The 18231-nt window shown below is 42.5% G+C and overlaps 1 protein-coding gene across 9 annotated transcripts in view; it reads right to left on the reverse strand.

The window, feature by feature from the left end:
* Window positions 1-1958: 1958 nt before the first annotated feature.
* LOC310757528 (uncharacterized protein C3orf20 homolog) overlaps window positions 1959-18231 on the reverse strand; it is a 50113-nt gene continuing 33840 nt past the window's right edge. For all 9 annotated transcript variants that reach the window (XM_083602701.1, XM_083602703.1, XM_083602696.1 and 6 more), the window contains 2 exons: window positions 5826-5873; window positions 1959-2193 (listed from right to left, as the gene is read on the reverse strand). In XM_083602701.1, coding sequence (XP_083458827.1) covers window positions 2097-2193; window positions 5826-5873 — 145 coding nt within the window. In that variant the 3' untranslated portion in view covers window positions 1959-2096. The remainder of the gene's footprint in view (window positions 2194-5825; window positions 5874-18231) is intronic.

Here is an 18231-nt window from a genome sequence, read left to right on the forward strand (position 1 = left end):
TTGGAATAATGGTGTTGCCTCAGGTAAATCTCCACCCTTCTCTCCCACTTCCTCATTCACCATCTATCCTACAGGTGGCACTGAGGGCCTTTTGCTTCTGAGTCCTTTTCTCTTTTACTTTTAAGGCTCGCCAGGTTCTGGGAGGGGGGCTCTGGAATGCTTTCTAGTGTCAGCCAGCTGCTCCATGGGAAGGCGGTCTCCACCATTCTTCCTCTGTCCAGTCCCTGACATAGCCTTTGATAGCCCTCTCCTCCATAAATTTGTCTAATCCTCTTTTAAAGCCCTCGACGTCAGTGGCCATCACTGCCTCCTGGGAGAATAAGTTCCATAGTCTGACTATGCACTGTGTGAAGAAGTCTTTTAAGTGTCCTACATCTTCAAACATTCAGCTTCATTGGATATCCATGAGTTCTAGTGTTATGAGGGAGAAAACCTTTCTCTATCCACTTTCTTCACACCATGCATAATTTAATAAACTTCTGTCGTGTCACCTCTTACTCACCTTTTCTCTAAACTAAAAAGTCTCAGCCACTGCAACCTTTCTTCATAGGCTATCAGAACTGTACACAGTACTATTTTCAGTTCCTTTCCTAAAGACCCCTAGCCTGTAATGTGACTTTTTCATGGCAGCCACAAACGACATCAGCATCTTCATTCAGTGATCTACTATGACCCCAAGGCCTCACTCCTGGTCTGTTCCCTCTAGTGCAGACCCCATGAATGTGGTGTGAAATTAAGATTTTTTGATCCAACATGCATCACTTTACACTTGTTTTCATTGAATTGCATTTGCCATTTTACTGTTCATTCACTCAGTTTGGAGAACTACTACCAGTTATTGAAGGTCTGGTGTAGCCAATACGATTCCAAGATTAGGAAGAACTTTCTGGTGGTAGCTGTTGTTTGACAGTGTAACAGACTGCATCAGAAGGTGGTGGTCGCTCCTTCATTGGAGGTTTTTAAACAGAGGCTGGATGGCCATCTTTCAGGGATTCTTCAGGTGTGGTTAATGCATCTCTGGGGCTGGACTAATGACCATTTTGGGTCCCTTCCAACTCTACAATTCTATGATTCTACGGTTGCAGCTCCAGGCTGAATGGCACCTGACCTAGTCTCACTCATGACTCTCAAGGGTTTTCAGAAGCTCTGGCCTCCCAATGATGCTTCCACCCACTTGATAAACACGTTACTTTTCATATAATGCAGGAAAGAGGTTATAGGCAACTAAGAAGTTTACAGACATATGACAATTCTACTCCATGCTGTTGTGTTTCCACAGGAATCCTTCTGTCGTTTCTCGAATGAAGCAGTGTTGGCTCACCTGAGCTTGGTCTAATGTGAAATTGGCACAGCTTATTCTCATTTGCCATCCGAGAGCCACATGCATGTGGAACATTCAGAGCAGAATTGAGTGATAATATTTCCCCCTAAATTGTAACATTTTAGGCTGTGACAGGGAAGGTGGTGGAGGGGAGCTCATGTCTGAATGCTTTGGGGGGGGGGAGAGGGACCCTCATGGCACACAGAAGAATAGCATGTGGGGGAGGATACTAACACTGATATCTTCTTGTGAAAATGAATATCGGACCCTAAATTTCAGCTGGGCCAAGTCCACACTATTGTAGTTCCTTGTTCCTCACATGTAAATGGAAAACTAAGAAGGTAAATTCACTTCTAGCTAACATTAAAACTGATATCTCACTTTCCTGGTTTTGGCTCATCTTCTCCATTCCCTTGTCATCCTGAGGAACCCGCCCTCCTGTCTTACATATTCCAAATTTGGATGATACCACTCTGACTTTGCTTCCATTTCAAAATGTTAGGACTTTGGTACCCCGGGAAACCAGACATTTGATGCAAATGATTACTACAAGAACTCTCACTGCATGTTTGGAGAAGTGATTTCCATGTGTTTTAGAAAAGCAACCTTCTATATGGAATGAAAGAAACCAAGGCTGTCCATTGTGGGCTCTTTCTTCATAATGAATGAAATATAGTTAGCTGCATCTATATGGGTACATTAAGTGTGTGTGATACTATATATATCTATATACACAATGTCAACAACAACAAAAAATCTTTCCAGTCTCAGTATGCTATTTCTTTGATTTTTTCTTTCCACGTTTTGACTTCTCTGTCTCTTTCTGCTGCTCGCAAACGGGCTCTTCCAGAGGCAAAGGCTCACTATAAAAACTATATATAGGGGAAAAGAAAGGGAGAAGTTTGCAGTGTGAGTTGTATCATAAGGCCAACTGAAAACCACACACAATGGGAACCATAATCATCTTGCAGGTGGTGTTAGGTGTTAAGCGTCATGTTGCAACATTCATGATAAGCTTGTGAACTCTGGTTTCTATTTCAAGGCAATATAATATATCAATCTGGCAGCATGTTCCGAATGCCACTATGGTGAATTCACATGTGCCTCACTGTGTGATCATCCCATCACTGTGCAAAGGTTCTGTTCTAATGCAGCTGTGTTAATGGTAAGAAACTGATAAAAGAGCATTAATACAGCAGACCCAACGTGTTTTTAGCCAAAAACTTGTCGCAGCAGCATTACAAACCAGAATCCTGCATATTTATCATGTCTGCCAACACTTCATTCAGGTATGGAATATAGAACATAATTTGGCATCTTGAGAATATCAGGTAGTATTATAATAATAATAATAATAATAATAATAATAATAATAATAATAATAATAATATCTTTATTGTCATTATTATTATTATTATTATTATTATACTACCCGATATTCTCAAGATGCCAAATTATGTTCTATATTCCATACCTGAATGAAGTGTTGGCAGACACTATGCAATACTAGTCCTACTCAAGAGTAGACACATTGAAGTTAATGGACATGACTAAGGTCACATTCACACCATACAGCTGAAGCATTATAGGTTCAAAAATTTCAGTGGGTCTACTCTGAGTTGGACTAGCTGACTACAACCAATCAAACCGATCTTTTAAAAAGTAAGTTCCTGGCAGAGAAAGAACAGAAATGTGCAAGCAATGATTGGTGAAGGTTAAAACAATGGAGCCTCAGTGGGTTGGATTTCTGTTAACAAGCAAGTAAAATAATAATGCCCTGAAGCCCATAGCTGCACTATTCTGCAGTCGTCGTCCCCCTGCTCTACTCTATAGTATTCATATTATTCTTTCCTGTTTGCACTCTGACAGCCGTCTTGTAAAGAAAAAAGGAAACCTGTCTTGAAAGCAGAATACATTATGCAAAGTATATACAGTATATGTAAATTTAATTTGCATAATTTATTAAGGATGCATAATACGGTTTTTGCTAGGCTGTGGTATATAAGTCTTTAAATAACTCTAGTAAGACATCCAATTCAGAAGAGATTCTGCAGATTTAGACTCAGTCCCATACATTAACCTGTGACTCCATGCTCTTATTTTAGAATATCTCACATCCTAACCATGTCTACTCTGAAGTAAGTCCCATTGCAATCAATGGGACTTACTCCCAAGTAAATGTGTGGGGATTGCAGCCTTGGCAGATGTAAGAGAATGTAATGAGCTAACCTATGCTGAATCAAACTCTAATGTTTATTTAAACCACTAACATCAATTCTGGTGGCAAGTATCACAGGCAGCGTTTCTCAGGCTGAGATCTTTTAACTGGAAATTTCAGGGACTGAATGTGAGCCTTCATATATACAGAGAACGTGCTCTGATATTAAGCTTGCTTCCTCCAAAGGAAGCACAGGAAACCTGCCTCCAGATATTTTTGACCAAAGATCCCTTCAGGCCTGACCGTTGGCAGTATTAGTTGTGGCTGAAGGGAGTTGGAATCCAACAGCTTTTGGGAGGCTGCAAGGTTCCCATGTCTGGTTTAGAGCATCATAATTGCTTTGCATATCAGGCTAAAGTCAGCATCCTCTAGTTTTTAAACATGACCTGATGGGTACATTCAGCACCAAACACATGTCCTAGTAATGGGAAGTGGCCTTTTAGACTCTCTGCATCAATTTTATTTATGGCAGAGGCGGATTTAGAGGAGTGTGACTGGTTCAGTCACACCGTGCGCCTCAGAGGCACTGCTGGGGACGCCACAACTATACTTTAGAATAGAATACGAGAGGCAGAAGGACGCTGAACTTTGGTGTTGAACAGGGCACCGCTGAAATTTGAGACCCCAAGATCCGCCACTGTTTATGTACTACATTTTAATTTTGGGGAAAAAATACAAAGCAAATTATACTAAGATGGGACAGGTAGAGCTTTAGATTCTGGGTTTTGTTTTGTTTTTAAAGGTAGATTCCAAAGCCTGTAGAGAGACAGTGACAGGCCCAACAGTGACAGCCCCAACATCAGGCATGAATCCCCCGATTCATGCCTGATCGGGGACTTGAATGTGGGTGTCCCTGGTCTAAGTGCAACATGGCAGCTGCCACACTATGTGGTCTCTCATTCAATCCTTTTGTACCTTCAAAGGATGCTTTAATTGCCTCTAGTGTTTTACGGACATGCCCCAGCGTAAAACGGTTACTGCATCACAGGAAAAAGACACGGGAAAGACTCCATCCTCCCACTCCCATTCTGTCATTGAGGATTACTCTTCTGCAGAATCTCAACCAGCCTCACCCTTTACCAGGTAAAGTGAAATGGCTACAGGGGTGGAATTAGCATAGCCTAAATGAAATTAGCATGCTCCTGACAAGCTGAGAATTTCAGATGTGTCCTAACGATAAACTGTAAAGCTGTCAAAGCAGCCAGGTACAGTTCAGTCGAGGAAATGAGCCCATTAACTTGGCATCCTTGTTAGGAGTTTGCTTATAAAGCGTATCCTGGGTTGGTATAACTGTCCCCCCCCCAAAAAAAACCAGCCAATAATCATCATATAGAGCTATGAGAATCTACAAACTTAGAAATCTCTCTGACAGTGAGCAATTAACAAGGGATTAGCTCACAAGTTATGACATCCACATAAGTAATAGTTTCCCACTTCCTGATTCAGGAAGCCATCATGCATTATTGCCCCCTGTCATATCAGCCTATCGCTCAACAGCAGGAACTCTGAGCAAGTTAGCCATTGGCTAAATTGCTCAAAATGTGAATTCACCATAAGTTGGACAAAAACTGGGCACTGAGATACGATGGCAGGAAATCAGTTAGTCAGACGATCACCCTGGGTGCTTCCAAACAGTGACAAAAGTAACGTAAATACATTGGCAGGGGGGGGGTTAATGGTATGCTAACACTAGCTCTGTTCTGTGGTTATTGCAGCTTTATCTTGTTTCCATGTGGGAAAGCAGCAAAGAAAGGACCAAAAAGGGAAATGGAAGCTGTCAGATCAATAATTATTTGAGCAAAAGTTGTGATTTTACTGGATACTAGGGATGACCAGTAACAGGAAGAGGGTGCTGTAGCCTCCCAGCCTCCCAGTCTTTCTCTTAGTACCAGGTTTTTAAAAACAAGAAAAGGTGTGCCAGTCTTGAAAGGGGGTGCTTTGGGGAGGGAGCAGTGTTGACACAACTTGCTTTTAGGTGCCAGGTGCAGCATTTAGTGGCCACCATCTTCTTTCCCCAAAATACCTCTGGCTCCCTGTATAGCTTCACAGCCAGTGTAGCTTTGCTGGGACCTAGTGGCATCGAGGGTGGCGGATGGCAGTCATCGCAGCTGTGCCAGGCCTGCCCTTCTCCTCTGAGTGCTGAACCCTTGCAACTTGACAAAATGATTAACAATAAAATACTCCTAGCATCAATCACCCCAGCATTTGCCCCACCATGCCAGGTTCTGATGTCGGGCTTGGTTTTTATTATCATAGCCCCAAATCCCACCATTTAAAAACACAAACCTTTCCAAGGCAGGGACAGAGACCTTCTTTGGATCTTCGAAAGTGGGACTGGCAGGAGAAATGAAAGAAGTTTGTGTCAATAAACACATGTAGGTATTCTGCACCACCTCTTATGCACATTTTTAATAGAAAGTTTGAATTTCTTCTCTTTTTTTATCTTAAGCCAATGTTGCAAATGTCTGCTCATCTGGTGTCAGTTGTGAATTCCTCCTGGTTAACCAATTACTCACTCCATTGCTTTGAGGCCATATATACACACATGTCCGGAGGAGGAAAGTAAAGTTTCTGAGGGCTAATGCATGGTTTATTTACCAAAAACCCCCACAAAAAAACAGGATTAAGCTATTTTAGACTGTGTATGTATAATACATGCCAGAACCATTTTATGAAATGAATTGGATTTAATGACTCAATTACTTCTTCATGACAAGTTCCACTTCCCTATTACTAGTTGCAATTATTATTTACTACATTTTTATTTTTGTTTATTAAATTTATATACTGCCCTTCATCCAAGATGGTTTACAGTATTTAAAAAAATACGCTGCCTTTTGTGTAGAACAAACAAGCAAGCAAACAAACAAACCAATACACACATACACCGTTTAAAAAATCATAGATTGTTTACTTAATCAAAGGCCTTGGAGAATAAGACTGTTTTCACTTGGCGTCTGAAGATATGTAATGAAGACACTAGGCAAGCATGCCTGGGGAGAGCATTCCACAAATAGGGAGCCCCTGCAGAGGAAGCCCTGTTTATCCCACCCTTCCCCCAAGGAAATCAGGGTGGCATACATTTTCCTGCTTTTTCATCTCAGAAACCCTATATGGTAGCTTAGGCTGAGAGTAGGTGACTAACACAACTTTACTCAATGAGTTTCATGGAGATTTGAACTCTGAGAGTCCAACACTCTCACCACAAAATGACATTGACTCTCTTTTTAAATAGCAGGCATATGCAACTTGCAGACCTATCATGTGTGTCTTAATCAACTCGTTTGGCACCACACCTGGGACTATACAAACTATGGAAGTTGTTAAGCACCTGCATGCCACAAAAGGGAAAGCTGGTGTGTTGTGTCCAGCTTGCTGGGTCTCCAGTTTTGCAGGCCTGATTTGATGCTTGCTGCTCTCAGTTGACAAAGTCATTGTCAGGGATATCAAGACATGAGATCAATTTCATCACCTGACCCAGCCAGAACTACCCCAGTGTCACAAGTAAAGGGAGAAAGATCAGAAGATCTTCCACTCAAAAGGAAGTGTTGCATAAATCTCATGAATGCAGATGGGTAATAATCTTAAGAGGTTTCTCGTGTTTGGGGGCACAGGAATCCTGTAACTGATTCAGCAAATGTGAGTCAAATTGATTCCACCAATATTGGAATCCATGCTTCAGACTGGTTTAAGGCACCATGTACAAAGGTAAGAGGTACAAAAAGCTAGCCTACAATGAGATACATGTACCTCTGCAAACATTGCTTATTAACTGCTAAGGTCTATGGAGAAATGTAAGAGCTTTAGAACATGCAAGCTACGGCTTGTTCACTTAATTATTATTTCTTAATTTGAGAATTCAATCAACACAAGAAGCAGGAAACAGATGCACATACTGTACTGATTAGTTGGTGATGATGGATGGGGAAAAGTCATTGCTATTCCTCCCCCTGGGAGGAGTCAGAAGCTTGTACCTCCCGTTATACATCTTGAGCTTTTCTAAACAGGCCTGCCCAACACTCTGAAACCCCCTGCCCCTAAAATTAGCACTCTGCTACAGTCTGAACCACCATGATAGTGTACATACACAAGCTGCTATTAGACTTGGACCTTCCAAGATCTTAAGCAGTGTACTGCTTGGCAAAGGTAGTTTCTTTCTAAAGTACAGTACCATATTTTTTCGTGTATAACATGGTCCCATGTATAAGATGCCCCCTATTTTGGGGGACTCCAAATTAAGGAAATGGGGGGAGATTGCCCAGAGTTGCTGAGCTTTGTTTGGGAAGGATTGCCCATGGTTATTGAGCTTTTTTAAAGGGGGGATTGCCGGAAATCGCTCACCCGCCTGACCTACGCTCCTGTTCCCTCACCGGCAGAAGCCACCAATCGCCCAATTGCCGCAGCGACAGGCGATCATTACCAGCCCTTGCCGCAGCCACCAATAACATGCTCAATGGCCAGTGATAATCTCTGGCTCATGGCAGCAACCAATCCCATGTCCACCCCAAGCACTATCCATGTATAAGACGACCCACAATTTTTAAATATAAAAAACCCTTGTCATATACAGAGAAAAGTACGATAGGTTTTATCTTAAACAATTGCAAACACAGTAAAAAAAGAGTTCACTTGTAATATGATATATTACATCAGTGTTTCAGTGCTCATTTCTTCTCCTTCCAAAATAGATTTTATCTTGAACAATTGCAAACACAGTAATAAAGAGTCCACTTGTGATATACCCGTGGTTCAGTGCTCGGATGTCATTCCGGTAATCAGACATTTTGTCACTAAAGAGCTTAGTCATTGAGCTTTGTGGTAAATAATATACAGGAAAAGACAATATTTAAATGACTTAAAGCAGGGGTTATATCTGTCCCCATCTGCATGTTTCCATCAGGAGGAGCATAGAAAGAGGACAATGTTAAACCTCCTAGGAGGTTTAAGAAACTGAAGGACATCATTTATAGGCTGCCCAGAAGCTTCTGGTTGGCCACTGTGGAAAATGGAATGCTGGTCTAGTTGGACTTTTGGACCAGGCCTATCCTGGAAAAGTAGTGGGTAGGTTCAGTCTATCTGGGGCCATCCTGAAAGGAAGAGACCATAGCTTTGCAGGCAGAATATCATAGGTTCAATCCTCAACATTTCCAGGTAGTCTGGAATAGACTCTCTGGAGCTCTCTAAAGGGTAGTAGGCAGTAAGCAGCTAGATGGACCATTGGGCAGCCTCAGTATAAAGCAGCTTCCTGTGTTCCTAATCTCTGCCAAAGCTAAACTGGAAGCAGTAATGGACAGAGACTGCCAGATTCAAAAGGTGACGCCTCTCCTGTATAGCTAAGGAGCCTACACAATGCAAATTTTATTTGGCACCAGCTACTTCCATCACAGAGCAGTAATGATGGCAGAAGGCATGCTGGTTGACATCCTTCCTTGTATGCAGTTGTGAAGATGGTATTGTCTGCATTTAATCCGGTTAATTTGTATTTAATCTTCCACTGATTCATGGAAGATCTTGAAGCCTCTCATAACTACCTGCACTTTAGGAAAGCTCCTCTTAGAGTTTGGTCCTCACAGCTAAAGTCACATACCCAATAGAATCCACACCTTTTAAAGAGAGAAAGATTACAGCAATGACTTGTTTTCTTTTGAACTTGTGCTCCTTTGCTTGCAAAGTGTCTTCCAAATAAAGGCAAGGGATTGCATCTTGATCTAAAGGGACACCATTAATTTCTTTTTTCTTATCCCTGCACAAAGTCTAAGAAAGATTCCGTTTACAATTGGGTTAGATAAGAACCAGCAGAAATCCCGGGAGGGTCAGCAAAGTAATTCACTCCTGTGACCCATCCTTCTCTGAAGCCTGGGGCCTTGGTGTATAAAAGAAAATGTCTATTGCAAAAGGCTAGTTCTACCGATGTTTAGTTTAAGTGGGGTTATGGGTACAGAGGCAATAATTTATGGCACTAAAGAGATAGGTCTTTTAATTTTGAGACAGAAGGTGACACAGAAATATATTTTGGCAAAGATTCATCTTTATGTTACTCTAATATGTTAACTTAGCTTGTTGCTTTAACAACAGGGCCAGTCTGAAGACCAGTGATAGAGGGACAAAGAAAGCTATTAGCACCAACATTTGGATATTCCAAATTTACCCATTTATTTATTTGTATTGTGACCTGGATCTGTAAGAAGGTAGGGATGCTATAGTTCAATGTTTGCCAGGACGCCACATTTCTAATCTGTTTAATTTAATATATGTCACCACCTTTGTTTTACATTTTTTTCTGGCTTTTCACAAGCTCGTCTTTTATTACAGGGCACCAAATGTGCACCATACACATCTGGATGCTGCACACAGAAGTGAACAACATCTGTTCAAAAATGCAACGTCAGATTTGGCAAGCGCCATGGGATGGATTTGTTTGCTAGTGTGACTGGTTGTGAGTGTTAGCAGCTAGATTTGCAGTCACTAAACACCTGTCACAGACTTTGAAGGTGTTCGAACTCAGGATGAAAGGGAGGAATGTGCTAAGAGGAAGGCATGCTTGGCAAACCCTCACCATGATCAACTCCTGCTCGGAAACCTATGTGGAAGGACGTGTGGATCCAGAATTGGCCTCCAAGTCATCTATGGACACACCGTTAAGACCGTGTTCATGGAAGACAAATGAATGATCACCAAAGAAGAAGAAGATCGACTCTTCCATCCAGCATTACTTGTAAGATTTCCCTAGCAATTCTTTTATAATCAGGGACATTAGTTTTCTCCAAGTCACCAATAAAAATTATCCAACCAATTTTTTAATGCTTGATATGAACAGAATGAATTACACTACTGGTTTGGGATCATCTGATTTAAACAGGAGCCCCATGCTTAATCTAACCTGGTGGATTTGCTCAATATCCCACTGGGAACAAGGTTCCATGATTCATAGTATAAAAGCAGTGGTGACTAAAGTTCCTGGATTCTGAATTTCTGTTGTACTTGTTATAGCTGTACTGGGAAGGAAGTTCCTCCATAGGACAGTATTAGTTGAAAGGTACATTAAAGGGGCAGTGGAAATAAAGCTTATAAAAATAGGACTGCTGGAACAAATGAGTCAGCCCAGTACCCATGAACCTTAGCAATTTCCCTAACTTCTTTTACAGCTCTTACTTTCTCTTTACACTGCTTCTCACCTCAAGATAAGGCAGTGTGGCTTTACAAGAAAATTAATTTTGAAACGGCAAAAGCAATAGGGAAAAATTCTTTATAGCAAACTGGGGTGATGGCTCTACATAACGAAGTGCTCAGCAGAGGCCATTAAAAGGCCCACCTGCACACAGATCTCTTGCTAAGTCTGAAAGTTGGCTCACAATTCTCTTATATTAGCTCCATCATTTTTCATTCTCAAATATTTTTGGTGGAGAGATACATTTAAACCATAAACCTGACTGCTTGCTCAAGCCCAGCAGATTACAGCTGTAAGGCAGCTACTAGAAAACAGCTAACAGGGATCATATATATCCAAAGTACATCACTGAATAGAGTGATATAGTTGTATTGGCAGCAGAACAGGCTCATATAAATGTGCATCAACCGGTAGCAATTTAATGAGCGGGGGTCCATTCCCAGTTGAGTTGGGTGAAATCTTTGAGGTCTGGAAAGCTGCACGTACACTGCACACACCACATACACACACTGCTTCTCCATCCCAAAACCACCTCTTGAAGCTGCCTCTTGGACTTTTGTTAGATGTATATTCACACAGTGTGTTCTTCCACCCTGAGATATGATTCTGAAATTGAATTTTGGTATTTCTATAGCTCTCCCTCTTTCTTAAAAAAGAATAAAATCTGATTTTAGTGCGATTGATTTCCCAAGCCCTTGGGAAAAAGTGAGCTAGAAAATCCAGCTAAGTAAATACCATTGCTTGAAAGGTTTAGTGATGGAGTGATAAAGTGTGGCTAAGAAATGAGTGCCATAATGAAAAGATTAACCCTCTCTGGTTTTTTCAAAGGATATTTGAAAAGCCTAGGACCACAGTCCTTTCAATTTGTTTCAGTGGCAGAAATAACGATGGGCTGCTGATCCTATACTCGGAACCTCTCCTCTGGACCAACTGTGTCACATATACTGCACTGAAAGGACAGGAATAGTCCAGCTCCTCTCCCCACCTACACTCGAGATGCATTCTGACTGCATCATATGTGGGCTGAGATGGGAGCATCAGTGCAACAGCACCAGAGGAAGTCAATACCTGAGGTTGCGGGCTTGAGTTCTAGCACTGGGGCAGGAGGAATAATAAATTGTGCCTTCACAGTGCTGCCAAGATCTTTGTGCAGAATCTCCCACTAGCAACTCAGAGTACAGGTCTCAAGTGCTGCTCTTTATTTCGAAGGGATGGAGGGGGTTCATGCTGGCGAACTCCACAAAAGCAATATATGTCAAGGGCTGTTTGTAAAAACTTCCAAACAGGCAGCAGCAAAGGTTCAAACGCCTTGGGATCTGGACATGATTTACAGGCCATTTCCTTGTTTCTTCCATTACTTGATTTAATTCAAAAATCATTTTAACTATTAGCAAAGTTCCAGTGTGTGTCACCATGCTCAATTATTCACAGCAATGGACAGAGACGTTGACCAACTGCACAAGCGTGAATGCAATTTAGGAATGGGGACTTGTGGCTCCCCGATAATTTATTACGGCCGATTATGCAGACCAGGAGAAAGGCAGGGGCTTACTTACAATAAATGTGCAATCCACAATCCATCACAAACTGAAAGACACACTGAATACCCAGGTTCTTTAGCCTCCTCTGGATTTAAGGCCTTATTAGCAAGGCAATTTTGTTCTTGTTACATTCTGCTGTCCAGGATGCTTAAGACAGCCAAATGCATTACACATCTTCCTATTGGACCGTACGGACATACAGCAGGCTGGGCATTAGCAGACCCAGGAGGCACATTCAGCCTCCATTACAACATTTGTTCATAGTCCGCAGCTATCAAAGTTAATCTTGAGCAGGTTTCTAACTGTCTCGCTTGCAGAAAACAAAATGTAAGGAAAAAGCAGAGGGGCATCTCATAGGACACTCAAATGCACATTCTCCAAATTGCTACATTTGCAGCGCATTTCTAAAGGGAGTATGCTGCAATGATAGAAGTGGATAAAATTATGCATGGTGTGAAGAAAGTGGTTAGAGAAAGGTTTTTCTCCCTCTCGGGAGCATCCACTGAATGTGAATGTTGGAAGATTAAAGGACAGACCTTTTCATAATCAAACTATGGAACTCGCTCCCAAACGAAGCAATGATTGCCACCAACATGGATGGCTTCAGAAGAGGATTAGACAAACTCATGGAGGATGAGGCTATCTATAGCTTCTGACTCTGGTGACCATGTTCTACCTCCACTGTTGTGCTCAGGTCCTCTTTGTGGGCTTCACATAGGCATCTGATTGGCCACTATGAGAGGAGGATGCTGGAAAAGATGAGTCACTGGCCTGCTCCTCTTATATTCCTATGATATAGCAGATGCTAAGCCCGGTGACACCAGGGAGCATTGCAGGGCAGCTGCCAACAACCTTGCACCACCCTCCCTGCCGCTCTCCTCACCTTGCTAGCCATGCCACAGCTTCTGCTTCCTCCACCCATGGCACTTGTCAGGGAACTGCCATCAGAGCCAAGAGTGGAGGTAAGGCTCCCCAACGATGCAGGAGAAGGGACCAGCAGGGAGAGAGAGAACACTTCCTTTGGGGAAGGAAATCGGCGTGACACCAGGAAGAAAGGGGAGCAGGGAAGGACTTCGGAGACATGGCTCCAAGACTCTTCCACAGAGACCAGCGGGGAGAGCCCAGGACCTCCGCTGGCCACGCCCACTCTGCGCAGAAGACTTCCGCGCAGGGAGGCTAGGCGGAGACTTGGCGTCAAAGAGCTTTTATGTTGGAAGAAGTTCAGGAAACGCCCACTGACGGATTCTGCCAGTGACTGACACAGCCACGGAGAAAGGGCTGTCCAGCCAGGGAAAGGTTTAGCCAGACAACATTGCCTAGAGCAGCAGCCCCCTTACGCACGAGCAACCCCAATTCCATTTACAGCACTGGTTTTGTTACTACAGTTTTCACCCCTTGTCCACTGTGGGTGGGGCTGTCCCGCCCTGCTTGCCTTTCCACCAGTAGCAAACATAGGACAGAGGATGGGAGGGCAAGAGGAGCCAGAGCTGTCCACCTTGAGGGCCCATGCCAACCTGGAGCTGGCCCAGACAAAGACCATATGCCAATCACAGAGCCAAGGCAATGGGTACAGTTTTGTCTCACCATATCAGTCAAGAAAGTAATTAGTCAGGAGGTAGCTGCCCACATCCTGCATGTTGTATTCTTACAGGGAATTAACTGTGCACTGTTCACTTAAGCGCAAACAAAACTTTTCCTTCTTTCACTTCCCTTGGACTAGCAGAAACTTTGCAGAATCAACAGACCTATCAGGGTGCTCTATATAACCCTGTTGTTTAACTTGTATATATAACCTGCATGGAGTCTGAACCAGCAATTAAGGTTCAACATATAACACATCATGCTCCACTTGTCCCACTCCTATTCCTCTGCCCATCTTCCAGCTGCTGCCACCAATTCACCACTTGTCTGCTCCAGTTAGTGACTTTTTCAACACTAGAAGATAGGAATGGGGAGAAATTGTGTTCCAGTTCACATATAAAGGGAAAATCTCCCTAACTCACTGTTCCCCAAACAATATGCAAATCATAATCTACTCTTCTTTGAATTTTGCAGTGGAGTTCTCCAGTCAGTAATGTTTATTAAAGATGAATTCACTAGGGTAAAATGTGCATTAAAATGCATATAAGTGAAAATAACATTAAAATGCATCATGTTAGAGGAAAATGCTTTGCAAGAATGTGTGGATTAGGATAAATCTGATGGTGAATTTTCATGAGGGTTTAAAATTGCAAACAGATATGGAAATATGGAGAACTGAATTTAAGGTTGGAAACATGAGAAACAGAGATAAACCAATATTGACAGGCTTGTCTATCCCTACTAGAAGGGAGAGGGCCATGTGTGCAACCCCCATAGCTCTGCATTTAATGCACAGCAGTACTATGATGAGTGCATGGACGAGACTCTCTTGTGTTAAAGAGAAGTTTCTGCACTCTCACTCTTCACTTTGTGGTACAGAGGTCTGGCGCATGAATCATGAGCCAGGTGGAACCCTGAACAGATACAGGAACACTCCCAACTACAACATTTTGTTGCTGGTCTCACGTGTTTTGCCTGTTTGCCTTTTGATGGAGTGTTCTGTGTGTAACTTCCTCTCACTCCTTGTTTTAACAAGAAATATATTGATTATTCACTATAAACACTTAGTCATCTGAGCAGAGGACAGAATGTGGTATGTGTGCGTGTTTTTAAAAATGGTGCTCCTTGTAACAAATTCAGCTACCTTCAACTTTTCCTGAAAGCCAGTGCCAGAGTTTTGTCTTGCTGACCTTTGAACAACAGACTTTCCTTTCTGCTGCTTTCTAGCATTCCTTTGCTATGTCGAATGCATCCTATTTGACAGGCCATCAGCCTGCTTTCCTGCCCCCAACCCCGAGCAGTTCATAGTAGCAGGCACAAAAAGGAACACAGCCGCTATGTTTTCATAGATCTGTGAGTCATTGGTTGGACTCAGATCTTTGCCCTGCTTAGGGTAAGCTGTACAATAATAAATAGCATCAACTCAACAATATCTGCAAGTTGCTAACTTGTTGGCCTAACTCTCACTCCTCTTAGTTTCCGGACATGATCATTTGACTGTTGTTGGGGTTTTTTTTTAAATGCACCTCCTCTCATTGACTGTTCACACACCTGCAATTATTTTTGACCCTCAACTCAACAAAAGTGTTAATTGCCAAAATATGTTTGGCAAGAATTAAAGTTAAGTCATGCTCATCATGTGCTATTGCTCCCCCACTGCCAGCTCTTCCACATTAATGCCTATACAAAAGAGGAAAGTGCAGCTGGCCATAGTCTTCTTCATATTCACATCTTTGCCCAAATGGCTGCCAGTTCTTCCTTATCCATTGATCTTCCTCTCCACTTGCTAATATTTGTGATCCTCTCTAATTTACACCCAGCTAATTGACTTCCTGGACTCCAGTCCATATACATGTCTACTCTCCCTGAAGCTGGTTTCTCATTGCCCCCCCCCATGGGTGCTGTATGGGTGGTATCAATGGCACTGGTCTAAAGGGTCACTCAGTAGAGCATGAAACTATTAATCTCAGAGCCATGTGTTCAAGCCCCACATTGGGCGAAAGATTCCTGCATTGTAGGGGTTTGGACTAGGTGATCCTCATATTCCCTTCCAACTATGAGTCTATGAACTCCATCCCTTGTCCCGACATCAGGAGTTCTGAATAAGGCTGCAGAAAGGGCTCATTTCAAGCCGGTAGATGAAATACAGTTACGGCACTTTGCTATGAACAGAGAGCAAGTTTTGCTGTACTATTGAGCAAAGTGCAATGCAGTAGTAGATTCCCTTAGCACTGGCTATCTTGAGATGGATGAGTTGAGAATTTAGACCTGTAATACAAAGGTTTTTGGGGGGGAGGACTTGGTATGTTACCATTACAGAGTTTCAATAAAAAGAGAGGCTATCGCATGTTTTCTCAATATTACTGAAAGTGCTAGTTCTGATACAATATTGTTTGATGATGGCTCAGGTGGTCTTTAGATATCAGATCTCTTAAAATAAGGAATGTCTATAACTACCACCTCTTGGAAAATATTGCCAAGACTTGATAGAAAAATGTGTATATGATATATGAATATATGTGGATCATATGTGGATATATGAATGATTATAGTCTATATGAATATATTAAATATTACTGTGCTTCTAGAGATAGGATTAGATTCATTGGTCAGTGATTGTAAAAATTAACCAAGCAAACAGGACCTTGATCCTACAAATGTTCATGGAATGTTCATGGAAGGAAAACATTGCACTGAAAGCACCAAATCCCACTTCCTTTCCTTCAATATTTCGATTATTTTGCAGACAGAACAGATATTTGCAAACAGGGTGAAAATGCTTCCTGACTTCCCCTCTTATCTTTACTTCATTCTTCAGTGTATGTTAGTTAAGATCACAAGCAAGCTCCAGTGACGCATAAAGGGTTTCCTAATCCCTCCAGTTCACACAGAGGCATCTTGTTATCAGCAGGGAATGGATCAGTTCCTAGACTCCACAGCCACAATCCATCAAAACATTAGTCATCATGACTAAATCCCAGTGAAAGTGATGATGGGGTGGACATGACTTAACTTGAGTCCCATTTATTTCAACGGGGCTTAACAATGGGTTGTGCCTGCTTTCTTTAAAGACTCTGAGATGCCTGGCACTGTGTGTATGTGTGCTTCGAAGTACTTCAAAGTAGAGGGAACACAACAGTGGTGCCATATATTTAGGATGTGAAATATCTCACCCTTAGAATTCCTACACACAAAGACAATGAGTTTCTAGCAAAGTCAGAGTCCACAGCCCTTGGTCTAGGAATCTGACACTGCGCTATAGTTTAAATTCCAACAGCAGCTAGTTTATGGGGTGGAGGGAAGAACAGAATGAAGTCATGTTGCTCCCAGATATCAATGTCGCTCCAGTAACAAGACTCTAGCCTTCTTGAACGTGACTGCGGAGAATACCACAGGAATGAACAGCCATTAGTCACCCCTGGCAAATGGTTTAACAGACTGTAGTGGAGCTGATGCTATATCCATCCATTGAGCACATGCTTTGAATGGACTTTCTTCCTCCAGTCTCCTGAGCTGCTAAAAACAGACTGTAAATCTTGCTCGGCGCTGGAGTTGCTGCTAAAGGCGCCCACATGACATAAAATAATACGCACCAAAGCACAGGACTGGCAGGTAGGGACAGCCTCACATCGCTGATGGATAATCAAGGCCGCGTCACTAGTTCCAGAATAAATTCCAGGGGTGGGGTGGAGAGGCAGTTCAAAATGAATTAAGCACATTTGGGGAACATGTGTCCATTTGATGCATTTGTGTCTTTCGTTCAGTTTCCTCAATTTGGGCTGTCCATAGAGTATAGGACACGCAACTGGAATACAGAGTAGGATGGAAAATACGCAGCACCGCAGAGTCATACAGAGATGGGCTGGGAATAATGGAAAGGAAAGGGAACAAGATGGGGGCAGACAGCTCCCCCTCAAACATCAACAACAGACTCTCAAGAGGGCTGCGGAAGCCCCATTCTGCGAACATGCGCTGTTTCTTTTGTGCAAGGGAAGTTAGGCTCCAAAGCCACATTACGCATGAAAAGGGGATGAGAAGGCAGAAGGAGTAGAAAGGGAAAGTGGCTATAAGAAAGAATGGATGGAACTTGTGTTGTAATTCAGTCTGTTACACTGAAATTGACCCCTACAAGTTTAAGAGATATGTAAGGGGTATGGATGGGCAAATCTCAAATTTATTTTTCTCTCTGCTTATTTTCCAAAGGTCCGTCAAGTGGCGAACTAGATGCTTTGCAGTGGCAAAATAGATACCTTCAGGAAGCCCACAAGCAGAACCTGAGTGCAATAGAACTCACCACTACCTTATGATTCCCAGCACTAGCGTTCAAAGACATAATGCATCCAATAGTGAAGAAGAAGAAGAAGAGTTTGGATTTGATATCCCGCTTTATCACTACCCGAAG

This window comes from Podarcis filfolensis (assembly GCF_964270895.1).
Source record: "Podarcis filfolensis genome assembly, chromosome: 2".
In the NCBI taxonomy this organism is placed as follows: Eukaryota; Metazoa; Chordata; class Lepidosauria; order Squamata; family Lacertidae; genus Podarcis; species Podarcis filfolensis.